Below are 21,563 nucleotides of genomic sequence, written 5' to 3'. Positions count from 1 at the left end.
ACCTGTTTGTTGTTTTTGCTCTTGTCGCTGCTGCTGTTGTTGTTGGGGTGCGAATTTACTTAGTTTCGCCGCGTAGAAAATTAAATGAAGTGAATCGGTCGCCTCGCCGACTTCTAGATACCATGCACTACGGGCATTAAATTCTTTTTGCATGCTGTCTTGCTCACTCTTAATAACACACGAGCATTCTAGCGCCGCCGATAGCCTACGGCCACCTCCTCTCTTATGAACCGCCTAGTAAAATACGTTTATACGTATAATTTGAACATCAGCGCCGAATTTGATTTGGGTCTCTGAGATCTAGGTGTTCATACGAGCAGACGGGCGGACGGACGTAGCTAGATCGACTCGGCTGTTGATGGTGATCGAGAGTCGTCACATACTATTTGGCGACTTTAATATGCCATTTCACCCTATTGGTGCATGGTATGAAAAGGGTCGGCCGAATCGGTCAAGCTGAAAAATGTGGTGCAATTGCACCTTGTACACACGACATACAGAAAAAGACACACACACAGACACACAGGTATAGGGTGAAACGACAAGGACAGGTTTCCCTCTGTCGTTTTGGCCATGCATCGTTGATATTTAAATTGAGCCAACGGGCAGCAATGTGCGCAGGGCAAGTTAAATGCACTTCAAAAATAGAAATGCAGATGGAAAAGGGTTCAGAAAATGAAATGCAAATACTTGTATCTAAGCATGTATATACGTATTTGTATGTTAAGGATGATACATCACTGCATCGAAAAAGAACTAATTTATGAAACAAAACATTCTTTATGCAATTACAAAATGTTACGACCTTAATTGAAATTCTCTATTTGACGACAACTTAACATTGATAAAAAGAGGGCTACCATTATATGGCTAGTTTCCGCTGACTTTCTGACTCACTCTACCACGGGATCCTTTAAATGATATATGTATATACATATATTTGCTGTTTATTTTCCCTGTTTCTTGTTGCTGTGGCAATTAGCAGCTAAAGCTTTGTATTTATATTTTCTTCCTGGTTGTTGTTTATTAATAAACAATAAAAGCATCCAACAGCAATAACAACAATACCAGAAACAACAGCAACAACATGAAATTTTTAATATCTATATCTATCTCCTGCACTTAGCACCTGCCAGTAGAAGGTACCCTAAATATGCACCCTGGTCATTATAATGTATTTACTTCTACTTTTTCTGCTTTGCTCCTCACAGTTTTCCATTAAAACAAAATAGATAGCGATGGAGAGAGTGGGTGCAAGGTGAAATTGAGTAGTAAGGCGTGGTCCAATGCGGTATTGGTGTCCTTCACAACTAAAAGCAAGGATACTGGGTCTCTAGCCTTGCCTCTATGCAAATTGCCAGCAAAAAAGAGGAAAAAATAAACAGCAATGTTAATTATGCAACATTAATTTGTTTGCATTTAGCTTTCAGATTTTTGTTGTTGGTTTTGTCCGCTGCACTTGCTGATATTGTTGCTTTTGTAGTTGGCTGTTGTAGTTGAAAACTTAACAAGGATGTGAAAATTTATTTATTAAAATTTAACAACGCACTATAATCAGTGCAGATTTATATAAATGTGTAGAGCACCAGAATGAATGATTGTCATCATCAGCAACAGCAGCAATAACTACAAACGGCAACAGCAACAGCAAGAGCAGCAAGAACAACCACCAGCAGAAATTGAGACAGAAGCAGAGCCCAAACCCATCATCCATCTACATGAGCGAAATCATTTTCATAAATACAGCAACAACTAAAGCGTTCAATTGCGCAGACAAAAACACACACACACACACACACACACACACACATATATGTACATAGATGCATACATACATAAGCATTTTATTATTTAATTTATGCGCCTGGTGGGAAAAAAAGAGAATAGAATCTGCTGGTAAAAAAACCTAAACTAAACTATGTACCAACTAAAGCTGACAAAAACATCCATAGATACACATGGAAAGATTTCGTATCTGCAATGCAAAACAATGGCAATGCTTAACAGAACCATGGAAAAAAAAAAACTTGACGATTTTTAAATAATCATATTCAAAATGTTAGGTCGAACACAGAGATTTGCATTTTATATCGTATTTCGAAATCTTCAACTTGTTTAGCGATTTTCATCGAAAATGGATATCTGAAGATGTAATTATATGTGTGATATTGAATGGACAAAAAGGAAGGATGTGATAACTTTAAAATAAATACTAAATACATATTGAATAATATTGAAAGTAATACGTACTGGTTTGGATTTTGGTTCCTGAAAGAGAAAAAGAAAGAAATAATAATATAATAAAAATGGTAGTAACAACAATAATAATAATATCAAAAATAAAAAAAAGTTACTCAATAAAAAAGGACGACAAAATAATTCCCTTTTAAGCCTACTTATATTTTTGAAATGCAGATAAATTCTGAACTACACATATATATTTACATACATGTGTGCATATATGGGTGACAATCGCAGAGTTAAGTACACAATAACTAATGGACAGGACGACCCTCGCCACTTTGCCGAAGTTTAAACACCCTCGCAAAATTACTGGAAAAGCTAAAACAATATTTTACCTAAAAACTTGATAGATACATAGATAGAAGGATAGACATGGCTCAAGATACTTTTGTCTTAGGTGCTTTATGTTTCTTCTCAACGTGTCACTTTCCTGATCAAAATGAATATACCCTTTTTGAAAAGGTATAAAAATGGTTGGACCATCAAAAATAAGCTCACTAATTGGCTGCCATGGCGGCAATTTACGCTCTTATATTTTATTTTGTATTAAATGAAGCACTTCAAATGAGGCCCATTAAAATATCGTAAGTTGCAACACCAACAATGAAACCCAGAAAACAACCAACAACAAAACAAACTGTATTAATTGAAGTTTTAAAGTTTTCAATTTCAATTAAAACTAGAAGAGAATAAGCCAAATGTATAAGCGGATTTAAGCATGCGTTTGCCTAGCAGAATAGTTGCTTCCTATTTGTCTAAATAGCTATAGGGATACAGATATACATACATATGCATATACAAACATATATATATATATATATATATGCATGTGCTTTTTTTTTTTGAGGCATATTATTCGAATAGCAGATATGTACATGTGTATGTGTTGTGTTTTGTGGGTGTGTGTAGAGGATTAAATTTGAGTCTAAGAGTCCTATCTAATTCTCGTCCATAAAACAATGCGAACAGATGTGCATTGAAATGTGCGGAGAGAAAAAATATACACAACTAAACACACTCAAACATAGATGCAGATGTTCGACCAGAAAGGAAATAAAACAAAAAGGAAAAATTCATTCAATCGGAGTTCGGGCAGGATTGAAACTCGGACTCGAAAAACATTGTCTTTGCCAGCTGACATGGAGCATTGAACTCTGCGCAAGGAAGTCTGAACATGCCTTTAAGCATTTTTTGAGACTTATTGAATGACAAATGCACAAATTGAATGATTGATGCAATGTGGATGAGCAGAGGAAAGTAGAAAGCAAAAAGAAGTCAGCGTGTGCCTGGCCATACATAACAATCATTATCGTCAGAATATGGCGAAAAATGTTGTAATACAATCACAGAAGAAGAGAGAGATCTAAAAAACGCAAATGAAAAAGATGTGGAGCAGAAGGAGAAAGGGGAGGTGAAGTAATCCTGTTGCAACTGGATACTACTAGGAGCACGACCACGACAAGGTATCAAATTGCACAACGCAAATGTATGACGATAATGAAGCTCGTAATTATCATTAACTGAACGTTCACTTCATTTTTGTTGTAGCTCAAGTATCACAACTCCTGTATACATATGCATACATGCTTATGCTCGTATGTACACCTATACATACATGCATATTTCTATACATATGCCAACGTGCCGAAACTGTGAGCTGCCTCTGAAAATGGACGTGCTGGAGATGTGTGCCAGTCAGCCTGAGGCAGGGCGGCTAGAACCTGGACGACTGCCGAGAGTATGTCACGACCGAAAGGATGTGAATGTGCATGCATATCTGTGCGTATGTACGTGTGTGTGTGTGTGTGTGTGTGTGTGTGTGTGTGTGAGCTCAAGTAGGAGCATTGCACTCACAGTGCAAAATTAAGGATACGTGTTTATGTTCATGTGCGCTAAGCATATTTCGTATGCACGAAGTGAAACCTTTAAGCCGTTAGAGCTCGGTTCTGGACTACTTTGTTGTTACTAGCTTCAACGATTCGAGTTGATTTCAATTTTTGTTGGACTTATTGGAGTTCTTGTTGGAATTTCTTTACGAAAAACTTGTGTACAAAGGAATAGACTGGAAAAAGAAAAGAGATAATGAAAACGCTGCTGCCACAAACTCTATCCATGTCTGTAAGCCGCTCCAAAATGAAGTCAATCACTCATGCCATAAATAGACTACAAAATATCCTTACTGTTTGTCTTGGTTTTCTTGGGGTTGATTCCTGCTCTTCTTCTTTTATTCTCTACTTCTTGTACCGTTCTTTTCTCTCCCTTCCCTCCCTTTCCCTCTTGCCGTCTTCCTCTCTTTTAAAAGCAGACACTTTTAATATTTGCCTTATTTTTTTCGCCGGAGATGGAAAGTGCAAAAATAACGAAAAAAAAACATTTTAATGAGAAAATTCCTTAAAAAAACTGCACATTTAAAGAAAGTAAGAAAAAACCGAACAGAAAAATATTCCACACAAGAATCAAAATCGTCAAATGGTGTACGGTGGTGAGCGACTCGAACCGGCCAAGCAACTCTAATAGCGAAGTTAATGACTTGCGCCTCAGGGCTTTTTGGACTGATTTTTTTTGTGGAAGCACAAACGCCGGGAAGTTCGTCCTTAACTGACTAAATCTTTCTTCGCTAGTGAATATATGGACAGATGCTAGCTGAGAGGTCACGGAATTGCAAAAAACTGAAGGGATGGAGCCAGAAAGAAAACAAAAGAGTCTATAGGAAAAGAAACGTTTAGTATGTATATACATACATCTAATAGTGTACTGATCTAATATAGTAAGGATAAAACTTTTGGTTCGGTTAGAAGCGAGCTTCCGCGAGGTAGAGCTAGCATTGTCATCATCATCCGTGTATCATGTATGTGTAAGCAAGAGACAAATCAAATGATGATGACGATAATGACAAAGCAACAAAAAAATGAGTAAGGGCTCCGACAACAAAATTGGCGGTAAGGCTGGGTCATCTCACCATATCTTTCAGTCTATATTGACATGTCAACTTTGTTGTTGTTGCTCACTACGTTGCCTGCACAAATTTACAACTTTATCTATGTATATGTATCTATGTGTGTCGGTCGTACAGCTGAGCGCCGCCGTTTGGCCGTACACTGATGTCGATCGTTTGCGTGCGATTTTCTTGTTTGACAACCTTTGGTTTGATGTGTGTGTGTATTTGTGTAGAGAGCGTTGGTAGGCTCAGCAGCGCGTCCTGTCAACCTTAATTGTGTGTGACCAGCCTGCTCTCTCTCTCTCTTTCTATCTCTTTCTCCCTCTGTACCCATCCTATCAGTCACTCTCTCGGCTCCTCTCCGTTTTACTGTATTCTTTTATTTTTATTTTATATTTTTTCACTGCTGTTGGTTAGGTTTCCTGTTTGCTGTCCACGTTGCTGCCGGCGTTGATCGTGGCCGTCGTCGTTATTTATTTATCTCTCTGTTTTTTTGCATCTGTGTGTGTACATGTGCGTCTGCTCATGGATATGAGTGTGTGTGTGCGATCAAAAGCCGCGTTTGTAACTTGTGAACATCTGCTCCTTTAGCTCCGGCTGCGAACAACATTTGCTTTTCCATTGTTGTTGCCTTTGGGTTTGTCGTTGTTGCTTCATTTCGTTATTATCGTTTTTATTGTTGTTTTTATTTCATATGGCATATTGGCAAATGTTTATGTTGTTGTTCTTGTTGTCACTATACTATTATTTAACTAGCTTTTCCTCCTATGCGTATATAAAAACTTGGCGAACATTCTTAATTTTTGTATGTACATACATATTTACACTTATGTATGTATTGAGTCAGCAATTTGGCATCCCATAAAACAAATTAGAGACTATTTAAACCTAAAGAGGATCGTACTTGAGAAATGTAGTTTCAAGTGCAAATACGTCATCGAACCAAATTTTTATAGAGACATTTGACATCACCCGAAGGCAACATCACTTGACTACCTAATTTAAGTTAAAAGGACACATGCACACACATTTATTTGTCCTATGCATATGGACATGTGATTTAACTCTCAAAGGATACGCTCAGCCTGTGGGTTTGCCTGCAGTTATCTTAAGTGATTTTGAAATGTATAAGCGAAAAGAATGAACACATGAAGATGATGCCGATGTAATAATCTCAGTACCGAATGATGCCGGGTGCTGCAGTGGGGACGTGCGGATGCGCTGAGCTCCTCTAAAGTGCACGGATGCAAAGTACTTAAGCACACACGTGAGTATTTGAAAAAAATTACAAGAAAACGCAGAGAAGCCCAGTACTGCGTAACGTTTATCGGTTAATACTTCTGCAGGTAAAGAGCGAATGAGACAAAGAGAGAAAGACAATTTCCATTGGGAATGGGCATTAGCATGAGCCTGGAAGAATACATACAAGCAGCCGCATTCATTTGCACTCATGCTGCAACATCTGTTCCGCTGGACTCTGACATAAATCTTGAGTGACTGACCGATGAAGCGAAAGACCGCGAATTTTTCGATGGCACTACCGCGGATTGTGAAAAAGAGAAAAAAAGAAGACAATAAAATAAACCTGTTTTCTCTGGTAGAAGACTTCAAAAAGTTGTTGAAAAGGTAATCAAAATTTCAATTCAAATTTGTATTCAGGAAGCATCTGAACATACAAATTACTAGAACAATTTATACCTTTTAATTATAAAAAATGTCAGAAGTAAACAGAAAGCGAAAAGAAATAAATATCGGATAGACTTTATAGATCACATATAAGAGAAGGTCCATTCAGAGAGGGTTAATTTTGCGCATTTAAGTTGCCTACTTGACCCACTGTGTAGCGGTTATAGTTTTTCCCCTTTTTTCAGGTGCTTGCCAATTTCATTGAGTAACTTTTTGAATGAAATGGAATATGTCGTAGTCCCTGCGATGTAGCTGGACGGGGGTATACATGTTGCTGGTGTGATTCCCAGGACTTACCTTCTTTTCGGTTAGCTTTTCGCAACGTCGCTGTTTGCAGATCTGATGGCTTTTATCGTTGCGGCAAGGGGCGCACTCTCCGCAGTTGTCCTTGCGCTGGCAGCCGACGCATTCTCCGCAGCGCTTACGCTTCTTCTTTGACTGAAAGACAGAGCAGGAAGAAGTGGAGTGGTTGGCATTGGGTACATGGTAGGGGTAGGTTAGGGTAGCGGGTGGAGGTGGGTGTGGGTGACCAGATGGCTCCTGTTAATTGCAGCGGTTGCCAGTGCTCCACTACTACTTGACTTGCATTTACCCCCATATGTTCTTTTTGGCAAACTTACCTGCTTATCGCAACCGTTCGCATGGGCTGTGGCATCATTGCTGTCGCCCATGCCCAAAGTACTCATAGGACTCTTGAAGTTGGCCGTACTGGAAACGGCATCGACTTGGCCAGGATTGCTTGGGTCGACGTCCATGCCGCTGGCCTCACTCTCGGCACTGGACTCGAGTGAATTGGGTCTTTGTTTCCGTCGTTCTTTCTTGCGACCCTCCAGCCGCGCAATTGGCGACTGTTGCGATTTGTCCACCTTGATGGGTGTGGTAGTTGAGGGCGTGGGTGTTGGCGTTGGCGTGTGTGGTTGTGTGCTGCTTGTGGTGGTAGCATGTGGATAACTATTCTGGCTGTTGCCATCGTATGATGAGGGCGTATGCAAGCCATGTGGAACATGCCCTACATTTTGTTGCTGGCTCCCACTGAGATCAAATTCATCTTTCTTGATAAGCATTTCGAAATCGTTGCTAGACGCCGCTGTTGATTCCTTCTTTTGCAGGCCAGTTGTTGCGTATCCCGGTGTAAGAGGCTGATACAATTGCAGATCGACATAGGGAGTTGATGGAGCTGGCCCCAACGGATAGCCGGAAGCAGTTCCCCTATGATGGGGATGGTGATGAGGATGATGATGTGGATTTAGGACATGATGATGAAATGCATTTGGTGGTGGTGGCGGTGCTCCCAGAGGGGTGAAACTACCCGAGGGAGGTGTGATGCTGGTCTGCATACCAGAAAGTTGTGTTAGCGGTGAGCCAACACTCATCATGCCTGGTGAACTAACGGAAATGCTCGCCGGAGACATGGCCACTGTTTGTAGGGAGCTCATGGGTGGCACATTTCCAGTTGGTACTGTTGTTGACGCCGCAGACGTGGAAGCTGGGGCAGGTGGCATGGGTGTGCCATCTGCTATCATTTGCTCATTATAACCGTGGAATTGACTCTGGAATGACGGTAGCTTTGAAAATGGCTCAAAGCCGCTTTTTATGGCTTGTTGCTGTTGTTGCTGATGTTGTTGTTGTTGTTGTTGTTGTTGTTGTTGCTGTTGTTGTTGTTGCTGTTGCTGGATATTTAGAGTATGGCTAACACTGTTATCCTTGGACTCCATTTCCCAGGGACGTGTATAGCTGCCGTTGGAATTTGAATTGGAGTTGGAATTGGTGTTAGTACTGTTGCTGCCGCCTAATGCGGCGGTGGCGGCGGAAAGGGTATTGGCATTGGCATCACTGTGCCGATTACCGCTGGCAGCATTAGCATGATTGCTACTGCTGCTGTCCAAAGGAGCAGGAACTGTCGAGCTATCCTGACTATTGTTGCCGTTGGCTTGGCTAGTGGCGGTGGCCGTTGGCTGCTGCCTGGCATAGTAGTCCCAATGGTGTTGCTGCTGTTGATCGACAAGTTGTTGTTGTTGCTGCTGATAGTGTTGTTGATAGTGCGTGTGATAGGGTGTTGTGTAGTGCTGACTCAAGGTGCTCAATTGGTTGAGATGAGTGTTGTGAAGGTTCGTTACTGAGGCTGTCGCGTTGCTGGCAATGATGCTGTTGCTGTTGCTGGCACTATTGCTGCTGTCGATTGGGCCGCCTGTGCTGCTGCTCTGGGCAATTATTGAAGACGCCATCTAAGCTTGCATTGGGGCATGGCTACGCAGATCTTGGCACTGCCACTGCGTGGGTTTTTATTCTGGGGGAACAACCGAAAACCGTAAACCGAGGAAAACGAAACACCGTAAAACGCTTGGCAAAATTGTTTTGTACTGGAGTTACGTCAATAAAACGTGTTTTTTTTTTTTTTTGTACTAACAGAGAGATTTTGCACTTGTCTCTCCTTTTTTTGTTTGTGTATGTATATGTTTGTCTGTATGGGTTTATCTCCTTTTGTTTGCAATTGAACTCTTTATTGAGGTAGTTTTTGATTAATTTTCAACTTTTCGTTTAAACATTATTTAAATCAATTTGATTTTGTTTTTTGCTTTTAGTTTTTACTTTTGACTAAAATTGCCACAGTATTTGCTTTGCTTTTTGAACTCACGGGTTTTGCTTATATGTTTGTAGTATGAGCGTGTGTGTGTGCATTTATTTGAGTGTGTACTCTATTTGTTTATGTAAATTTGTTTTTTGTTTAATGCTTAATTACATTGAGTTAATATATCTATATAAATACTTGTTATTGTAATTGCTGTTGGTTTTGTAAAAGTGCTATTAATAAATTGATATTGATTTTTGTTAAAATTTGTAATTTGTTAAATATTTAAACGTTGGTTTTTCTTTTTTGTGTTTATTTGTTGTCTTTTTGTACTTTATTTGTGTTGTAAAACGGCAGCTATGCAAAATTGTTGATAAATTGTTGTTGTTTATGCAGACTTCTTCGATTTGGTTGTAAAATTTGTTGTAAAACTTTTAATTTGTATGCGTTGTTGATTTTTTTGTTGTTTTTTTTTTTTTTTTTTACTTTAGCTTTGTTATTTTGATATATAATTAATGAAATTTTTTGTACTCTGGTTGATCTTGTATTTTTTTGTTTTGTTAAAATTTTAAATTGCGTTTTGTTGTGTATATAAAAAATAGTTGCGGTAAAATTAGTATTTCTTTTTGTTGTTATTTTATTTTGTTGTAATTTTATTAATTATTTTTATTACTTATTTCGTATGCTTAAAGTTGAAAAATCTTTGTCTTCAGTTTGTTTGTTTGTTGGTTAGCTTACAAATTAATTAAACATTACTTCGTAAATTTTTGTATTCAATGAATTTTATCATATATATGTTTGTATATATATGTATATATATAGTAGAAATATTATATAATTATGCTTTATATGATTTGCATTCGGTTTTTTTTTGTTTTGTTTTTGGTTTCGAGTTTGGGAATTTCAATTTTGATTATGAGCCAAAAGATTTGGCGAATTTTGTTTGTGCCAAAAATTGTCTATTTGTTGGTTGTGCTGTTGCAAGTATTATCAAATCCTTTGGTTGAAAGCTGAAAACGACAGAACAGTTAAAATTGATAAGTAAACTAAAATATTGAGATTTGAAACAAAAAGTTTGGTTCCCTCTGCCTTCTTTCTGCTCAGCTGAACGGACACTGTCTTCAATCTAATTTTTTTCACTTTTTTTTGCCTTTTTGTTTTGTCTTTTTTTTCTTTTCTCAACTTCAACACATAATTATGGTCTTTGACTATATAATGAGCGGCGTTGGCCAAGTCCAAGTCGAAGTCCAAGTCGACTGAGCCGGCAGGAAGCGGCAAAAAATGTAAAGGACACTCACTTGGAACTTTTTTTTATTGCCCCTGACGCTCTGATGTTGTTGTTTCTGGTGGTGGTGCTGCTTGTATGTAAGTTATGCTGCCCAGTTTCTTTGGCTTATACACACACACACACACACACACATATAGACATACACAGCGCGTATTTCAGTTGCCTTTCCTCCTACGTACACCCTGTAACCCTGTTTAAAAGGGTAGCATAGGATCTGCGAAATCATTGCGAAAGCCAAGCCAATCTAGTCATGTCCGGACACATTAAGAGGTTTAGGGATCAATTTGAATAATGTTAATACTTGTCTAAAAATCGCATTTAAAATGGTCGAGTATAAACGTTTTCAACTTAGGAAAGTTTTAATATTGTAAATTTGTCAAATGGGTTTGAAATAGATGTTTCATTGGTGCATGGTATACCGCAGTCGATGCCATGACTTTGTGTCTTAATTTTTTGTTGTTGTCATTTTCTGTTTTATTTTTTCCTGTTATATTTTTTCTTTCTCTCTCTTTTTTGTTGTTGTGTTTTGTGTCTCTTCTGTATATAATTTTTTTTTGTATGGCACAGGTGTACTTTTTTTTTGCACGTCCTTTTTGCATTTTAGCAACATTTTGTTGCGCTTCAGAAAGTTCATTGGGCTCTCTTTTGCCCATAATATGCCTCAAACCTGAGCCATCCCATGGGGAATTTTATTTCCTTTTTTCGTTGCCTCGTTTTGTGTTTTTTGTCGCTGGGTTCACTTGGGTGTTGAAGTGAGTGAGAATTTTTTTTGACAGCAGCAACTTTGATGGCAAACAATTAATGGATTCAAGTATGAAAACTACAGATGATAGGAGAAGTTTGAGGCCGATAATTAATTTCACTTTCAGGAGCATGCTGATAAGAAAAGTTGGTGAAAATATTCTACATGGTCCTGTCAGATCATTTCCCGACTCATCGGGCTTATGTTTGGGCTTTGCTCGCTCTCTCGTCATGTTTGCACATTGTTGCAGAACGAACAATTAAAGTCTGATTATTTTGTCGACTGCCTGCAATTTGCGTGTTGCAATTCGGTTCCCTTTTTGGCGTAGTCTCTCCCTTTTCCACTCATTCTCTTTCCTTGTCCGTTTCTGTTAATAAAACGGTAAAAGGCCAACGGCCAGCAAAAAGAACCTGCAGCAGAAAAATATACCAGAAACGACGAGGCGAACAAGAGAAGGCAAAAAATTAAAAAGCGCAAAAAGGAAGAAAAAACTTTTGCAGCTGCCACAATTTGCTGCACTTTCCGTTTTATGCGATTCCGTTTCGCGTTTCCACTTTTTATTCATCGGAGTTACGAACATTACGCTTGACGTTTCGCGATAAAGATCCCGCGCAATGCAATGGTAAAATTAGGCCAACATGTGCACAATTAAAGAAGTTTCTGCGTGGCTGGGAGACTCTTCAGCTGAGGATAAATTGAGACAATCTTCTCACCCGCCGCCTCATTCACCTTCTAGTTCCTTTTCTGTTCGGTTTTCTTATACACTTGCGGATTGGTCACTCGTGGGAACAAATATCTTCGACCATGTATTTATAAGTATATATGTCTATATTTATGATCAGCACTACGAGAACAACTGATCAGTTCCGATCAAATGACTAATTCGGATCACTATATCACTTAGCATACAAACAATGATTCTTTGTATAAGTTTGAGGTGTTTCTTACATTGAGGTAGGGTATACGAAATTTGTCACTGTCTCTGGTTTTGATGAATTTTCGGTTATTTAAATCGGAAATGTGTCTTCATCTTGCTGCCTTTCGGTTAAGCTATCCGCGTTTCCGGCTGCGTTATGATATATCTGTATGTACATACACATCTTCTATCTATTTTATAAATTGTGAACTTTTCAAGTAACCTAATTGGTAATCAAATTTGGTATTGCTTTATCTTATCATGAAGTTTATGTTATGCTCAACTTTAGATCCAATGTTATAAATGATTGCAAGAACTAAATAAGAGAGAGAGAGAGAGAGAGAGAGAGAGAGAGAGAGAGAGAGAGAGAGAGAGAGAGAGAGAGAGAGAGGGAAAGAGTAAGAGAAAAGGAACAATGCCGTTAATTCAGTAGAAATGTTGCTACAAATTTAATTTTAATTTTTTTTTTTTTTTTTGAGTTTGCAAATAAAACACGCCGCACCACGCAAGCCTTACATATGTAGTTTGGTATATATGTACATTTAAAAGTACATATGTACATCCAAATGTATCTATCATATCGTACCGAACAATGCGTCATTTGGAATACAAAGTTGGAATGACGAAGGAATGGAGGAATCGAGCAGTTGCAATGGTATGAAAATGGCAGCAGACGGCGCAAAAAAATAGGTTACACACACAAAAACACCCAGTCACTTGAAAATACTCGCTCACTCGTTGCGTATGTGACAGAGGAAGGTAACACGGCAACTCAGCCATGACGCTACCTGCAGGCTGTTCATAGTTTTTGTTTTTCCTTTCTTTTTTTGCAAAGAACCCAACTGACTTTTATTTGTTTGTGTGAAACAAGTGCTGCAAGTCGAGGTCCTGTTCCGTGTATAACACCCTAGAAACATACATAGGTTCTCCGCTCGTCCCATCATCCATTCATTTGTTTGTGGCTGTCCAGTTGGCGGTACTAACTTCTTTTCTCTCCTCTGTATTTCAATGCAATATTTTAATATGCAATCTGCACATTTTCCGCTAGTTTACAACTTTCCTGCTCATATGAAAATTGTTTTACAAGACTTGTTGTGCAAAAAGTGCAGGGAGGAGAGGAGAAAAGGAACTTGCTGTTAAAATGTGTTTTATTAAAAATTCCACTAGCATTTTGTTACACACCATGGAAAATATCTTCCAAGTTAATGAAGATAATTTCCTCCTTGTTCATTTTGTGTGCTTTTGCACTATCAGTGGGAGGGTGAAGGTGCGAAAGGGTTGGGTTATGGTAAAATTTTACCATTCATATGAAGCCCTTGAACTGCGTGTGCGATAAAATGAGAATTTTTAGCAAATTGCACTCGAATTTCCTGAAATATTAACCCATGTTTGACTTCGACACATATGTATGTATGTATGTAGAATAGAAATATAAAAAAGAGCAATTATCAAAAGGAGACTTGATAAAGTGGTTGTGATTAACAGTGGAGAACTTCAAAGTTGAACTTGTAAGTCGCAGAAGGATTTAACTAGACAAAGCCTTTTAGTGGAATATGAATGAATATTTCAAATCTCCAATTTGTTTGAAATCCACATTATAAATATATTCGTTTCATGATATATTCATATATCCGTGAAAAAAACTCTTTATAATTGTTGTAACCCAAATGGGTTAATTCGCCATTATGTTCCTGTGTGTCACGTGTAAATTGAGTTGTGAAGTAGCTTTTTGTGTGGTGTGGGAGGGCTTGGGGGCCGGTGCGGATAAAATGAAACGTGCAGAAGCCATACAAGGAGTCGTGTAAATAAGGAGAATGAGGATGGCTATGCCTGTTTACGCATACAATTCGCTCAGAGAAATACATATGCTTGTGAAGAAGAAGAGGTGGTGGCGGTGTGGGCTACTAGAGGGTCGGGAGGCGTGGGGCATGGCCCGCTACTTCCTCTGCCTACACTTTTACCTTTGAGATTTACGAGATTGTCATTTACTTCACATACTTTCAAAGTCACGCACATTGCCGGTTGTGTGTGTTTATGTGTGTGTGTGTGTGTGTGTGTGTGTGGGTTGCATGACTAGATGTGTGTATGTATTCTTCTGTTTTCTCTAGGTCAAAGCCTTAATTTGCCTGCGTGTCCTTTTCGCTTCACCTGCGAGCGCTTCCTTTCTGTTTTTTTTGGCATGTATTTTATGAATGAAAAGGAAAACAAAATATCTGTATATGTGTTTGTCATGCTGTGAATTTATGTATGCGTTTTGTGTATGTGTGAGTTACTGAACTTGCAACAAAGTGCGTGTCTTTGGGTATTTATAGCAAACATGAGCTGCTAATTCATTGGGGGTAATCGCCTGAGATGGACAAATGGCTGCAACGCGGAGTCATAAAACATAAAACAAAAATAAAACTGCAGCAGCCACATTAGCGGCCAGTTGGCGGCACATGTGTGTTTGCCTTGGTCATGACTAAAAGATACACCCAGATGCAAAGATATATATATATATATGTATACAGCCACAGCTATAGATACATTTATCTGTCCGTTGTTGAACTTGAACTTCTTTTTCTTGCTGCCAGCCGCCTTCAATTTGATTGCCTTTTATTATTTATTTTTCTTTAAATTCTTTTTATTGCCATGTCAAGGCAGTTTTGGAGCCGACAACGCACAGTGGGACATTGAGGCTAACTAGCGAGCGAGAGAAGGTTCCTTCTAATGTCTTTGGTCGATCTTGTATTGCCAATTAAACGGGATATATTTGATCATCTTATTTTTGACATTTAGAAACTATTTTAGTTTTAAATTAAAATACATTTTCACTTTAGTTCTGCACACTGCCCCTTTCTGTCTGTAAGGCCTTCACTTTCGTTTCCATATTTTCCTTTACTTTACTTTCCTTTGGGTTTTTTTTGCAGTATTTTTTTCTTATTTCTATATTTTGTTTTGGTTTTTTTTTTGGCGCTTCTGTTTTGAGCGCGCCAAAAGAAGCCGCTGTATGCCTGCCTGCCTGACTGCCTTCTTCTCCGACTGTGTATTTGCAAGTGTGTGTATCTTTGTGTTCAAGTTTTGTAGCTGTCTTTGGCGTACGCACGTTACTGTTAGTTACGAGTAGCTGTGAGTCTTGCTTATTGTTGTTCTTGTTGTTGTTGTTGTTGTCTTCACGTTCTTGGCACGTTTTCAGTGCCTGAGAATGGCATAATTCTTCAGAGAGCCAGAGACGGAATCAGCTCCAGCTTTGGCCTGCTGCTTTTTAATTTAACTTCATGACGTTCGCTTGTCACATATGCTTCATATACATACGTATTTATATATATGTATATAAATACATATATATTTGTATATACGTATACTTATTTAAGTCTGTGTGTTGGAATACAATGATACAGATACATATACAAATGATGCTATGCCAATGCTAATGCCAGCAACAGTTTTTGTATTTTCTTTTGTATTAGTTGTCATTACTCATTTCTATATAGTATTATTTCCTTGTCAATTCAAAAACTGTTGCCAGACGTTAACCCTCTGTGTTTTATTTGATTTCTTGTTGTTTGCGCTTATTTGTTTTGCTTGCATTTTTTATTGTTTTTTGTTGGCGGCTGTTTGTTGTTATTTTTGATCACTTAATTCTCAAATAATTCTACTCAACATTAAATGAACTAGGTATCGCTTTGTTGTCATCGCTTGCTTTTTGCCTCCAGCTGAACTTAACTTATTCCATGGCTGATGTCGTTAAATAAACTCTTCAGTTTCCTGTTGTCCAGCAATAATTGCCAAGTTAGCTAAATTAAAATATTAGGGTAACTGGGTCCCTTAATTTTCTTATTTAGATCGAAATCTAATTGAATTCGATTTTCTGTTATTAGAATGACAGATGCTGCTGTTATTGCAGCTTAACTTTGCTGCCTTTTAGTATCGATCGGTCAACATGTCGTATGCACACTTTTCACCAAGAAACTTATTAAATTTTTCCTTTTTAGATATTTTGCCTATGATTTGGCTTGTCAATCAAGTTTTACCGAGTTTTCATAGCTTAAGTATTCTTATTCATTTCAATTCCAATACCCAACGACTTTTTACTGGTTTCATTTGACCATTTTAGAAACTTCCTCAGACATGAATCAAGATGATCAAAACAAATATTTTGAACATGTTATCGGAATATTTTGGGAGTTTATGAAAGTATCAATACTTTTGTAAAAAATTACCCAAACAGATAGGCTTTCGGGAACTCAAAAACTATTGATTTGAAATGTCAGTGTACAAACCGTTATTAATCCATTGCCGCTGTTTCTGTGTTAATTTCATATAGGAAACTACAGAATAATTTGAATTCCAAGATTTTGGCACCACAAAAAAAAAAAAAGGAAAAAAAAAAAAAAAAAAAAAATTTTTTTGCCGAAACAAATTCAGAACGCGACGCGGAATAAAACTATCGTAAATAATAAGGTTAAGGATGCGTTTAACACAAATTGACCGTTGTATATATCGCAGTGGATGTTGTTGTTATCGGTTGCACTAGCATCATGGTTATCCTTGATCCTCTCCGTCTTACAAACACTCGTGCATCCCGTAATGATGTCAATAAATTTTCAAATAAAATAATTCATTTTCACTTTGGTTTTGGGCTTGTTGTTGCTGTTTTTAAATTAAAATATAAGTTCTCGAATCTGTAGAACAGCCAACGGCAATGGTGCAACACAGTTTTGATCTTTTTATTTGTGTTTATATGAAGGATACAAAATGTATTTAACGAATGCGGATTTCCACCCTTCGAAACCGAAGGATACACAACAACTGAATCGCGAGTGCGAATGGGAGAAAAACCAACCAACCGACGCATCGAACTTGTTGCACTGTAAACTAACAGAGTGCTGTAGTCGCTGTTAGGTAGTGCTGTTAAGTAGTTTGATCAAACTGCATTCAAGTATTCGGCGCTCTTGTGTGGGATATTTTTATTTTCAAAGTATAGAAAACCATTTCAAATTTCGTCAATTAAGTATTTTCATCTCGAAACACTTTAGGTTTGGCCATATTTTGTATCTTCTGGAGTTGAACTGGCCATGTCCTGAATCGGGCTTTTCACAGTATCCACACAGGCTTACACATTCAATGACAAATGCACACACATACAAACACTGATGCATATGTATGCATATGCCCTGTACAGTTGTTCCAATTAAAAAATTTTTCCCCCCAGTTCGCGAAACTTTGCAATTTACACTTCAGCGAAATTTAGTATAAAAAATTTATAAAATCACTTTAACTGGCATATATGCACATACATATTAAGAAATCTCATCCTGAACTGATAATCTGGCTACTGAAACATAATATTAGAATATACAATGTACAATATATTCTCGGATTTTGATGGAAGTATTCCATTTTATAACTCCACATAAATTAATATAATTATCAATTGATATTATTAATTGCTTAAATGGTCCTAATTGAGATACTTTTTTTTAAGTGCTTTCCAACTGTGAGCTCTTCGTTGGTTCTATTTAGCCCAGAACCAAGTTTGCTGCTGTTGTTTTTGTACCGGTTGAGTGTACTATATCCTGGCTGTGCATTGGTTGTTGCTGTTGGGAGTTTTTTTTAGTGCTACAATTTGTAAAGAGTTGGAGCCGAAAATGAAATGAAAAACAAATGAAAATAAAGAGAGGAAAGTGGGCGGCCATAGATGCTGCTGTTGGCTCTATATGTCAGTTGATTTCATTTCACTTTTTGTTTTATTTTCGGACCTCGTTTTGCCTCAACTATTAGTCGAGCTTTGTGCACCGTTCAACTGGAATTTTTGTTCGTTTTACTGTTGATGTTGTTGTTCTAGGATCCCTTTACTGCATAGACGTGTACGAAAAAAAACAAAAAAACAGAACACAGAAAAACCTTGACAGTTGCATTGTTGCCTGGCTCTGAGCGGGAATGGAATTGGAAAACGTTACGTCAGTCAGTTATTTGCATTGCGTAATGGAACACCATCCCAAAACCCAAATCCAAACCCAAACCCAACCCTTGTGTTGTGTGCCTTATCCTTATGCTGGCAGAGAACACTGACCTGTCCTACACACGAAAAATCACACACAAATACACACAGACAAACGCACTATGGCGAATGTAGTTACATCTGCACAAACAAGATGCAGCCGGCTAGTTTTAGTGGGCCCACCGAAAGTTCCTTTCATGTGAATTAGGTGCAGTAGTTGTATTTCTGACTCCAACTTCATGCTAAATGCAAACTCTGACTTTTGCCAGAAAGTTGGTGGTTCTTGGTTCTTGGTTCAGAGTATGCGTGCCCTTTGTCAGGACAGCAAAGGACATTCGCAATGCACTGAACTGCAGTTCGGTGGTAAGAGTTCAGAGCAATACGAGAGAACAGTTGCCAAGCGCCGCATTTTTGAAAGAGAAGCGAAGGGAAAAAATACTTCATGTCCTAGACATAAAATTATATTCAAGAAATGGAAAATGAGTTTTGGGAATTCTGCTGATCTCATCTCGGATAATTAAATCCAACTATTAGTCGGTTCTTACTGTATAAGTCCCATAAATTCGGATCTAAATTGGGACTTGCATATGATCATTTCTGTTGCCAGATTTCTTATTTGCAACAATAATAATAAACAATTAGCGCAGCCAATAATATATACTATGTATAAAGTCAGAGAGAGTCGGAGAGAGAGAGAAACCAAATTCAAAAGTCCTTACAAAAAATTCTGCAAGAGGGAAACGAAAAGGAAGAAGAAATCTACCATCAGCTCTCAACTGGCATCTCTGTTTCTATATCTCTGTGAGGCAACTGCACGTAATACGAGTAAAGCAAGCCAAATGCATTAACAGCCAGCAGCAACTTGCACACACACACACACAGACACACATACACACAATGTGGCGTGGTTGTATATATACATATATATAAACATACATACATAGATACACATACAATACTCCGTCACTAATACACTCGCATATTTATATTTGTGCCATTACAGCCCTTGTTGTTGCTGTTGTACGAGTTTTGAGTTTTCCGAAATCATGAAAGGAGCAGATGTTAAATTTTTATACACAAACGTTGTTGCTGCTGCTGGCTCAGCTGGCGTTGCTGTTGCTGCTTTTTCTTCTTTATGTGCTGCATTATTATTGCTCTCTGCCGCTGGTTTCCTTTCGCACTGCCCTTAGCTCCTTTTTCATCTCCTTGCCATGGTGCTTGTCCAGGCACCCTTCCCTTCTCTCCCCGTGCCATGCCCTCCGCTCTCTCTCTTTCTCTTACTTACTGTTCATGTTGGTTACCAAGCAGCCACAGCACTGTTTTTTTTGTTGTTTTGTTCGTCTTTATATGTTCCTGTTGTTGGTGGCAGAAACTTCAGCTGCTCTTCATTTAACGCGAGTAGTTGGCGAGATCTTTGGACAGTGAGCACTTTGGCAAGTTGAGTTATTTTTTGCTCACTTTACACTTGTTATCCTGGTAAGCAGTTTTACCCCATCCATATAGGAGTTTAATTGTACCAATTTTTTATTTCATACCTTCTATCTCTATGTGGCACTCTTCTTTGTTTTGCCGTTTTTATCCTGCGTCCTTACCTGATTTGTCAATGTCGTCTGAAGTCCTTATTGATGTACCTGGCAAGCTGCATCTCTTCTCTCTCTCTCTCTTGCTCTCTCTCCCACTTTGTTGTGCTCACTGCATATTGGAAACAATGGTTTTCCATTTGGTGATGCTAATCATTGCTAAAACACTATATACACTCACACACTCTCACACACACACATACATATATAGTGGATAAACTATCCCTCAGTTGCATGAGCCAGAGGGGTGTGAGGTTCAAAAGAGATCTCTCCGTTGACTCACAGTGGGTGGGTTTTGTCCGCTAACTGTGCCAGTTCTGTTTTTTTTTTACTCTTTGTTGGTCTGTTGTTGTTTTTACTTATTTTATTCACTTGGCCTAGGCCATGTTACCCAATTCGGATAAAAGGGAAAAGTAAGCAAATTTCAGCAAAAGAAGATATTACTAATGTATATTGAAAGATATTCTGTGAACTTGTGGTAACTCTTTGCGATGTGTGCTCTTTATCATTGAGTTTAATTGTGATCACATATTTTTAAAGCCTATTTGTTTTAATAGATTCGATGTGAAGTTAACTAAAAAACATCGATTTATGTCATAAACGTTTCACAATACATGATTCAAAATGGCAAAGAGAAGTCAGAAATTTTATATATGTATGTATGTACTTACATACAAATACCAATTTTTATGATTTTAAAATAGTTGTATTGCTGGGTGCATGGTATAGCGTAGTCGGCTCCAAGACTTAGTTACTGCATTGGATGTATTTGTGTTTACTTACTTTAATCAGTTCGGTGTGTGGCTAAACTTTTTACCTAGCAAGTTGCCTGCCTACCAGCTGCCCTATTTCCTTCCTTCCTTCCGATTTGTCGATTTGTCAATATGCAATACGCATATTACGCATCAGCAAACCCGCAAACATGGGAAATACAGACAAAAACATACTTACATCATTTAGCCTCCAGCTAGCAGCAGCCCAGAGCATCTCACATCCCCGCAGACATCCTGTATCCTCCGACGTCCATCGACATCGACAACGTCCAATTCAATCCAATGCATGACTGAGCCCTTTTTTCGGTTGCGTTACGTGCGCGTGACACCTGATGTTATTTTACGATTATTGTTTTTGGATTTATGGAACGCAATTGCACTTGCAGCAGCAGCAGCACCAATAGCAACAGCAACGCAAAAAGCAGCAGTAGCAGCAGGTGTTGTTGTTATTATTATTTGTCTTCTTATTGTTGTTGTAGCTACTACTGTTGTTATTGCCAATGTTTTTTGTGGCTGCCGTTGAAACGGATTCAGAATCTGCAGGGACTAAAAACGTTATTACAGATGCATATGTATGAGCGATGAACTATTGATTTGTAGATGTACGCCACGGCCCTACTTCACATAAAACGTTTCATAATTACGAATTGTCTTACACTTTTCCTGATGAAAACAATCTTAAACATTTCGATTGGATCAGAACTTGTTAGGACAGCGAATTTTCTTGTTTACTAAAGTGAAAAAGATCGTGTTCAATGATTTTTTGTAAGAAGCATTGAGGAGTTGTTGTTTTATTGATGCTATGATCAGCCCTCATAAATGCTCGTACCCGTTAACGTATTCA

General features: G+C 38.2%; 1 protein-coding gene across 1 annotated transcript in view; it reads right to left on the bottom strand.

Annotated features, from left to right (window-relative positions):
- The window catches only part of Tet (Ten-Eleven Translocation (TET) family protein), an 82,845-nt gene extending 72,911 nt beyond the window's left edge, over window positions 1–9,934 (bottom strand). The window contains 3 exon segments of the mRNA XM_068283801.1: window positions 2,251–2,268; window positions 7,166–7,306; window positions 7,489–9,934. Of these exon segments, the coding sequence (XP_068139902.1) occupies window positions 2,251–2,268; window positions 7,166–7,306; window positions 7,489–9,093 (1,764 nt within the window). The 5' untranslated portion in view covers window positions 9,094–9,934.
- Window positions 9,935–21,563: the final 11,629 nt, after the last annotated feature.

The sequence above is a fragment of the Drosophila tropicalis genome, unplaced genomic scaffold (assembly GCF_018151085.1).
Source record: "Drosophila tropicalis isolate 14030-0801.00 unplaced genomic scaffold, ASM1815108v1 contig_169, whole genome shotgun sequence".
Lineage (NCBI taxonomy): Eukaryota > Metazoa > Arthropoda > Insecta > Diptera > Drosophilidae > Drosophila > Drosophila tropicalis.
Note: the sequence above shows the minus strand (reverse complement) of the source record. Positions and strands in the feature narration are given on the sequence as shown.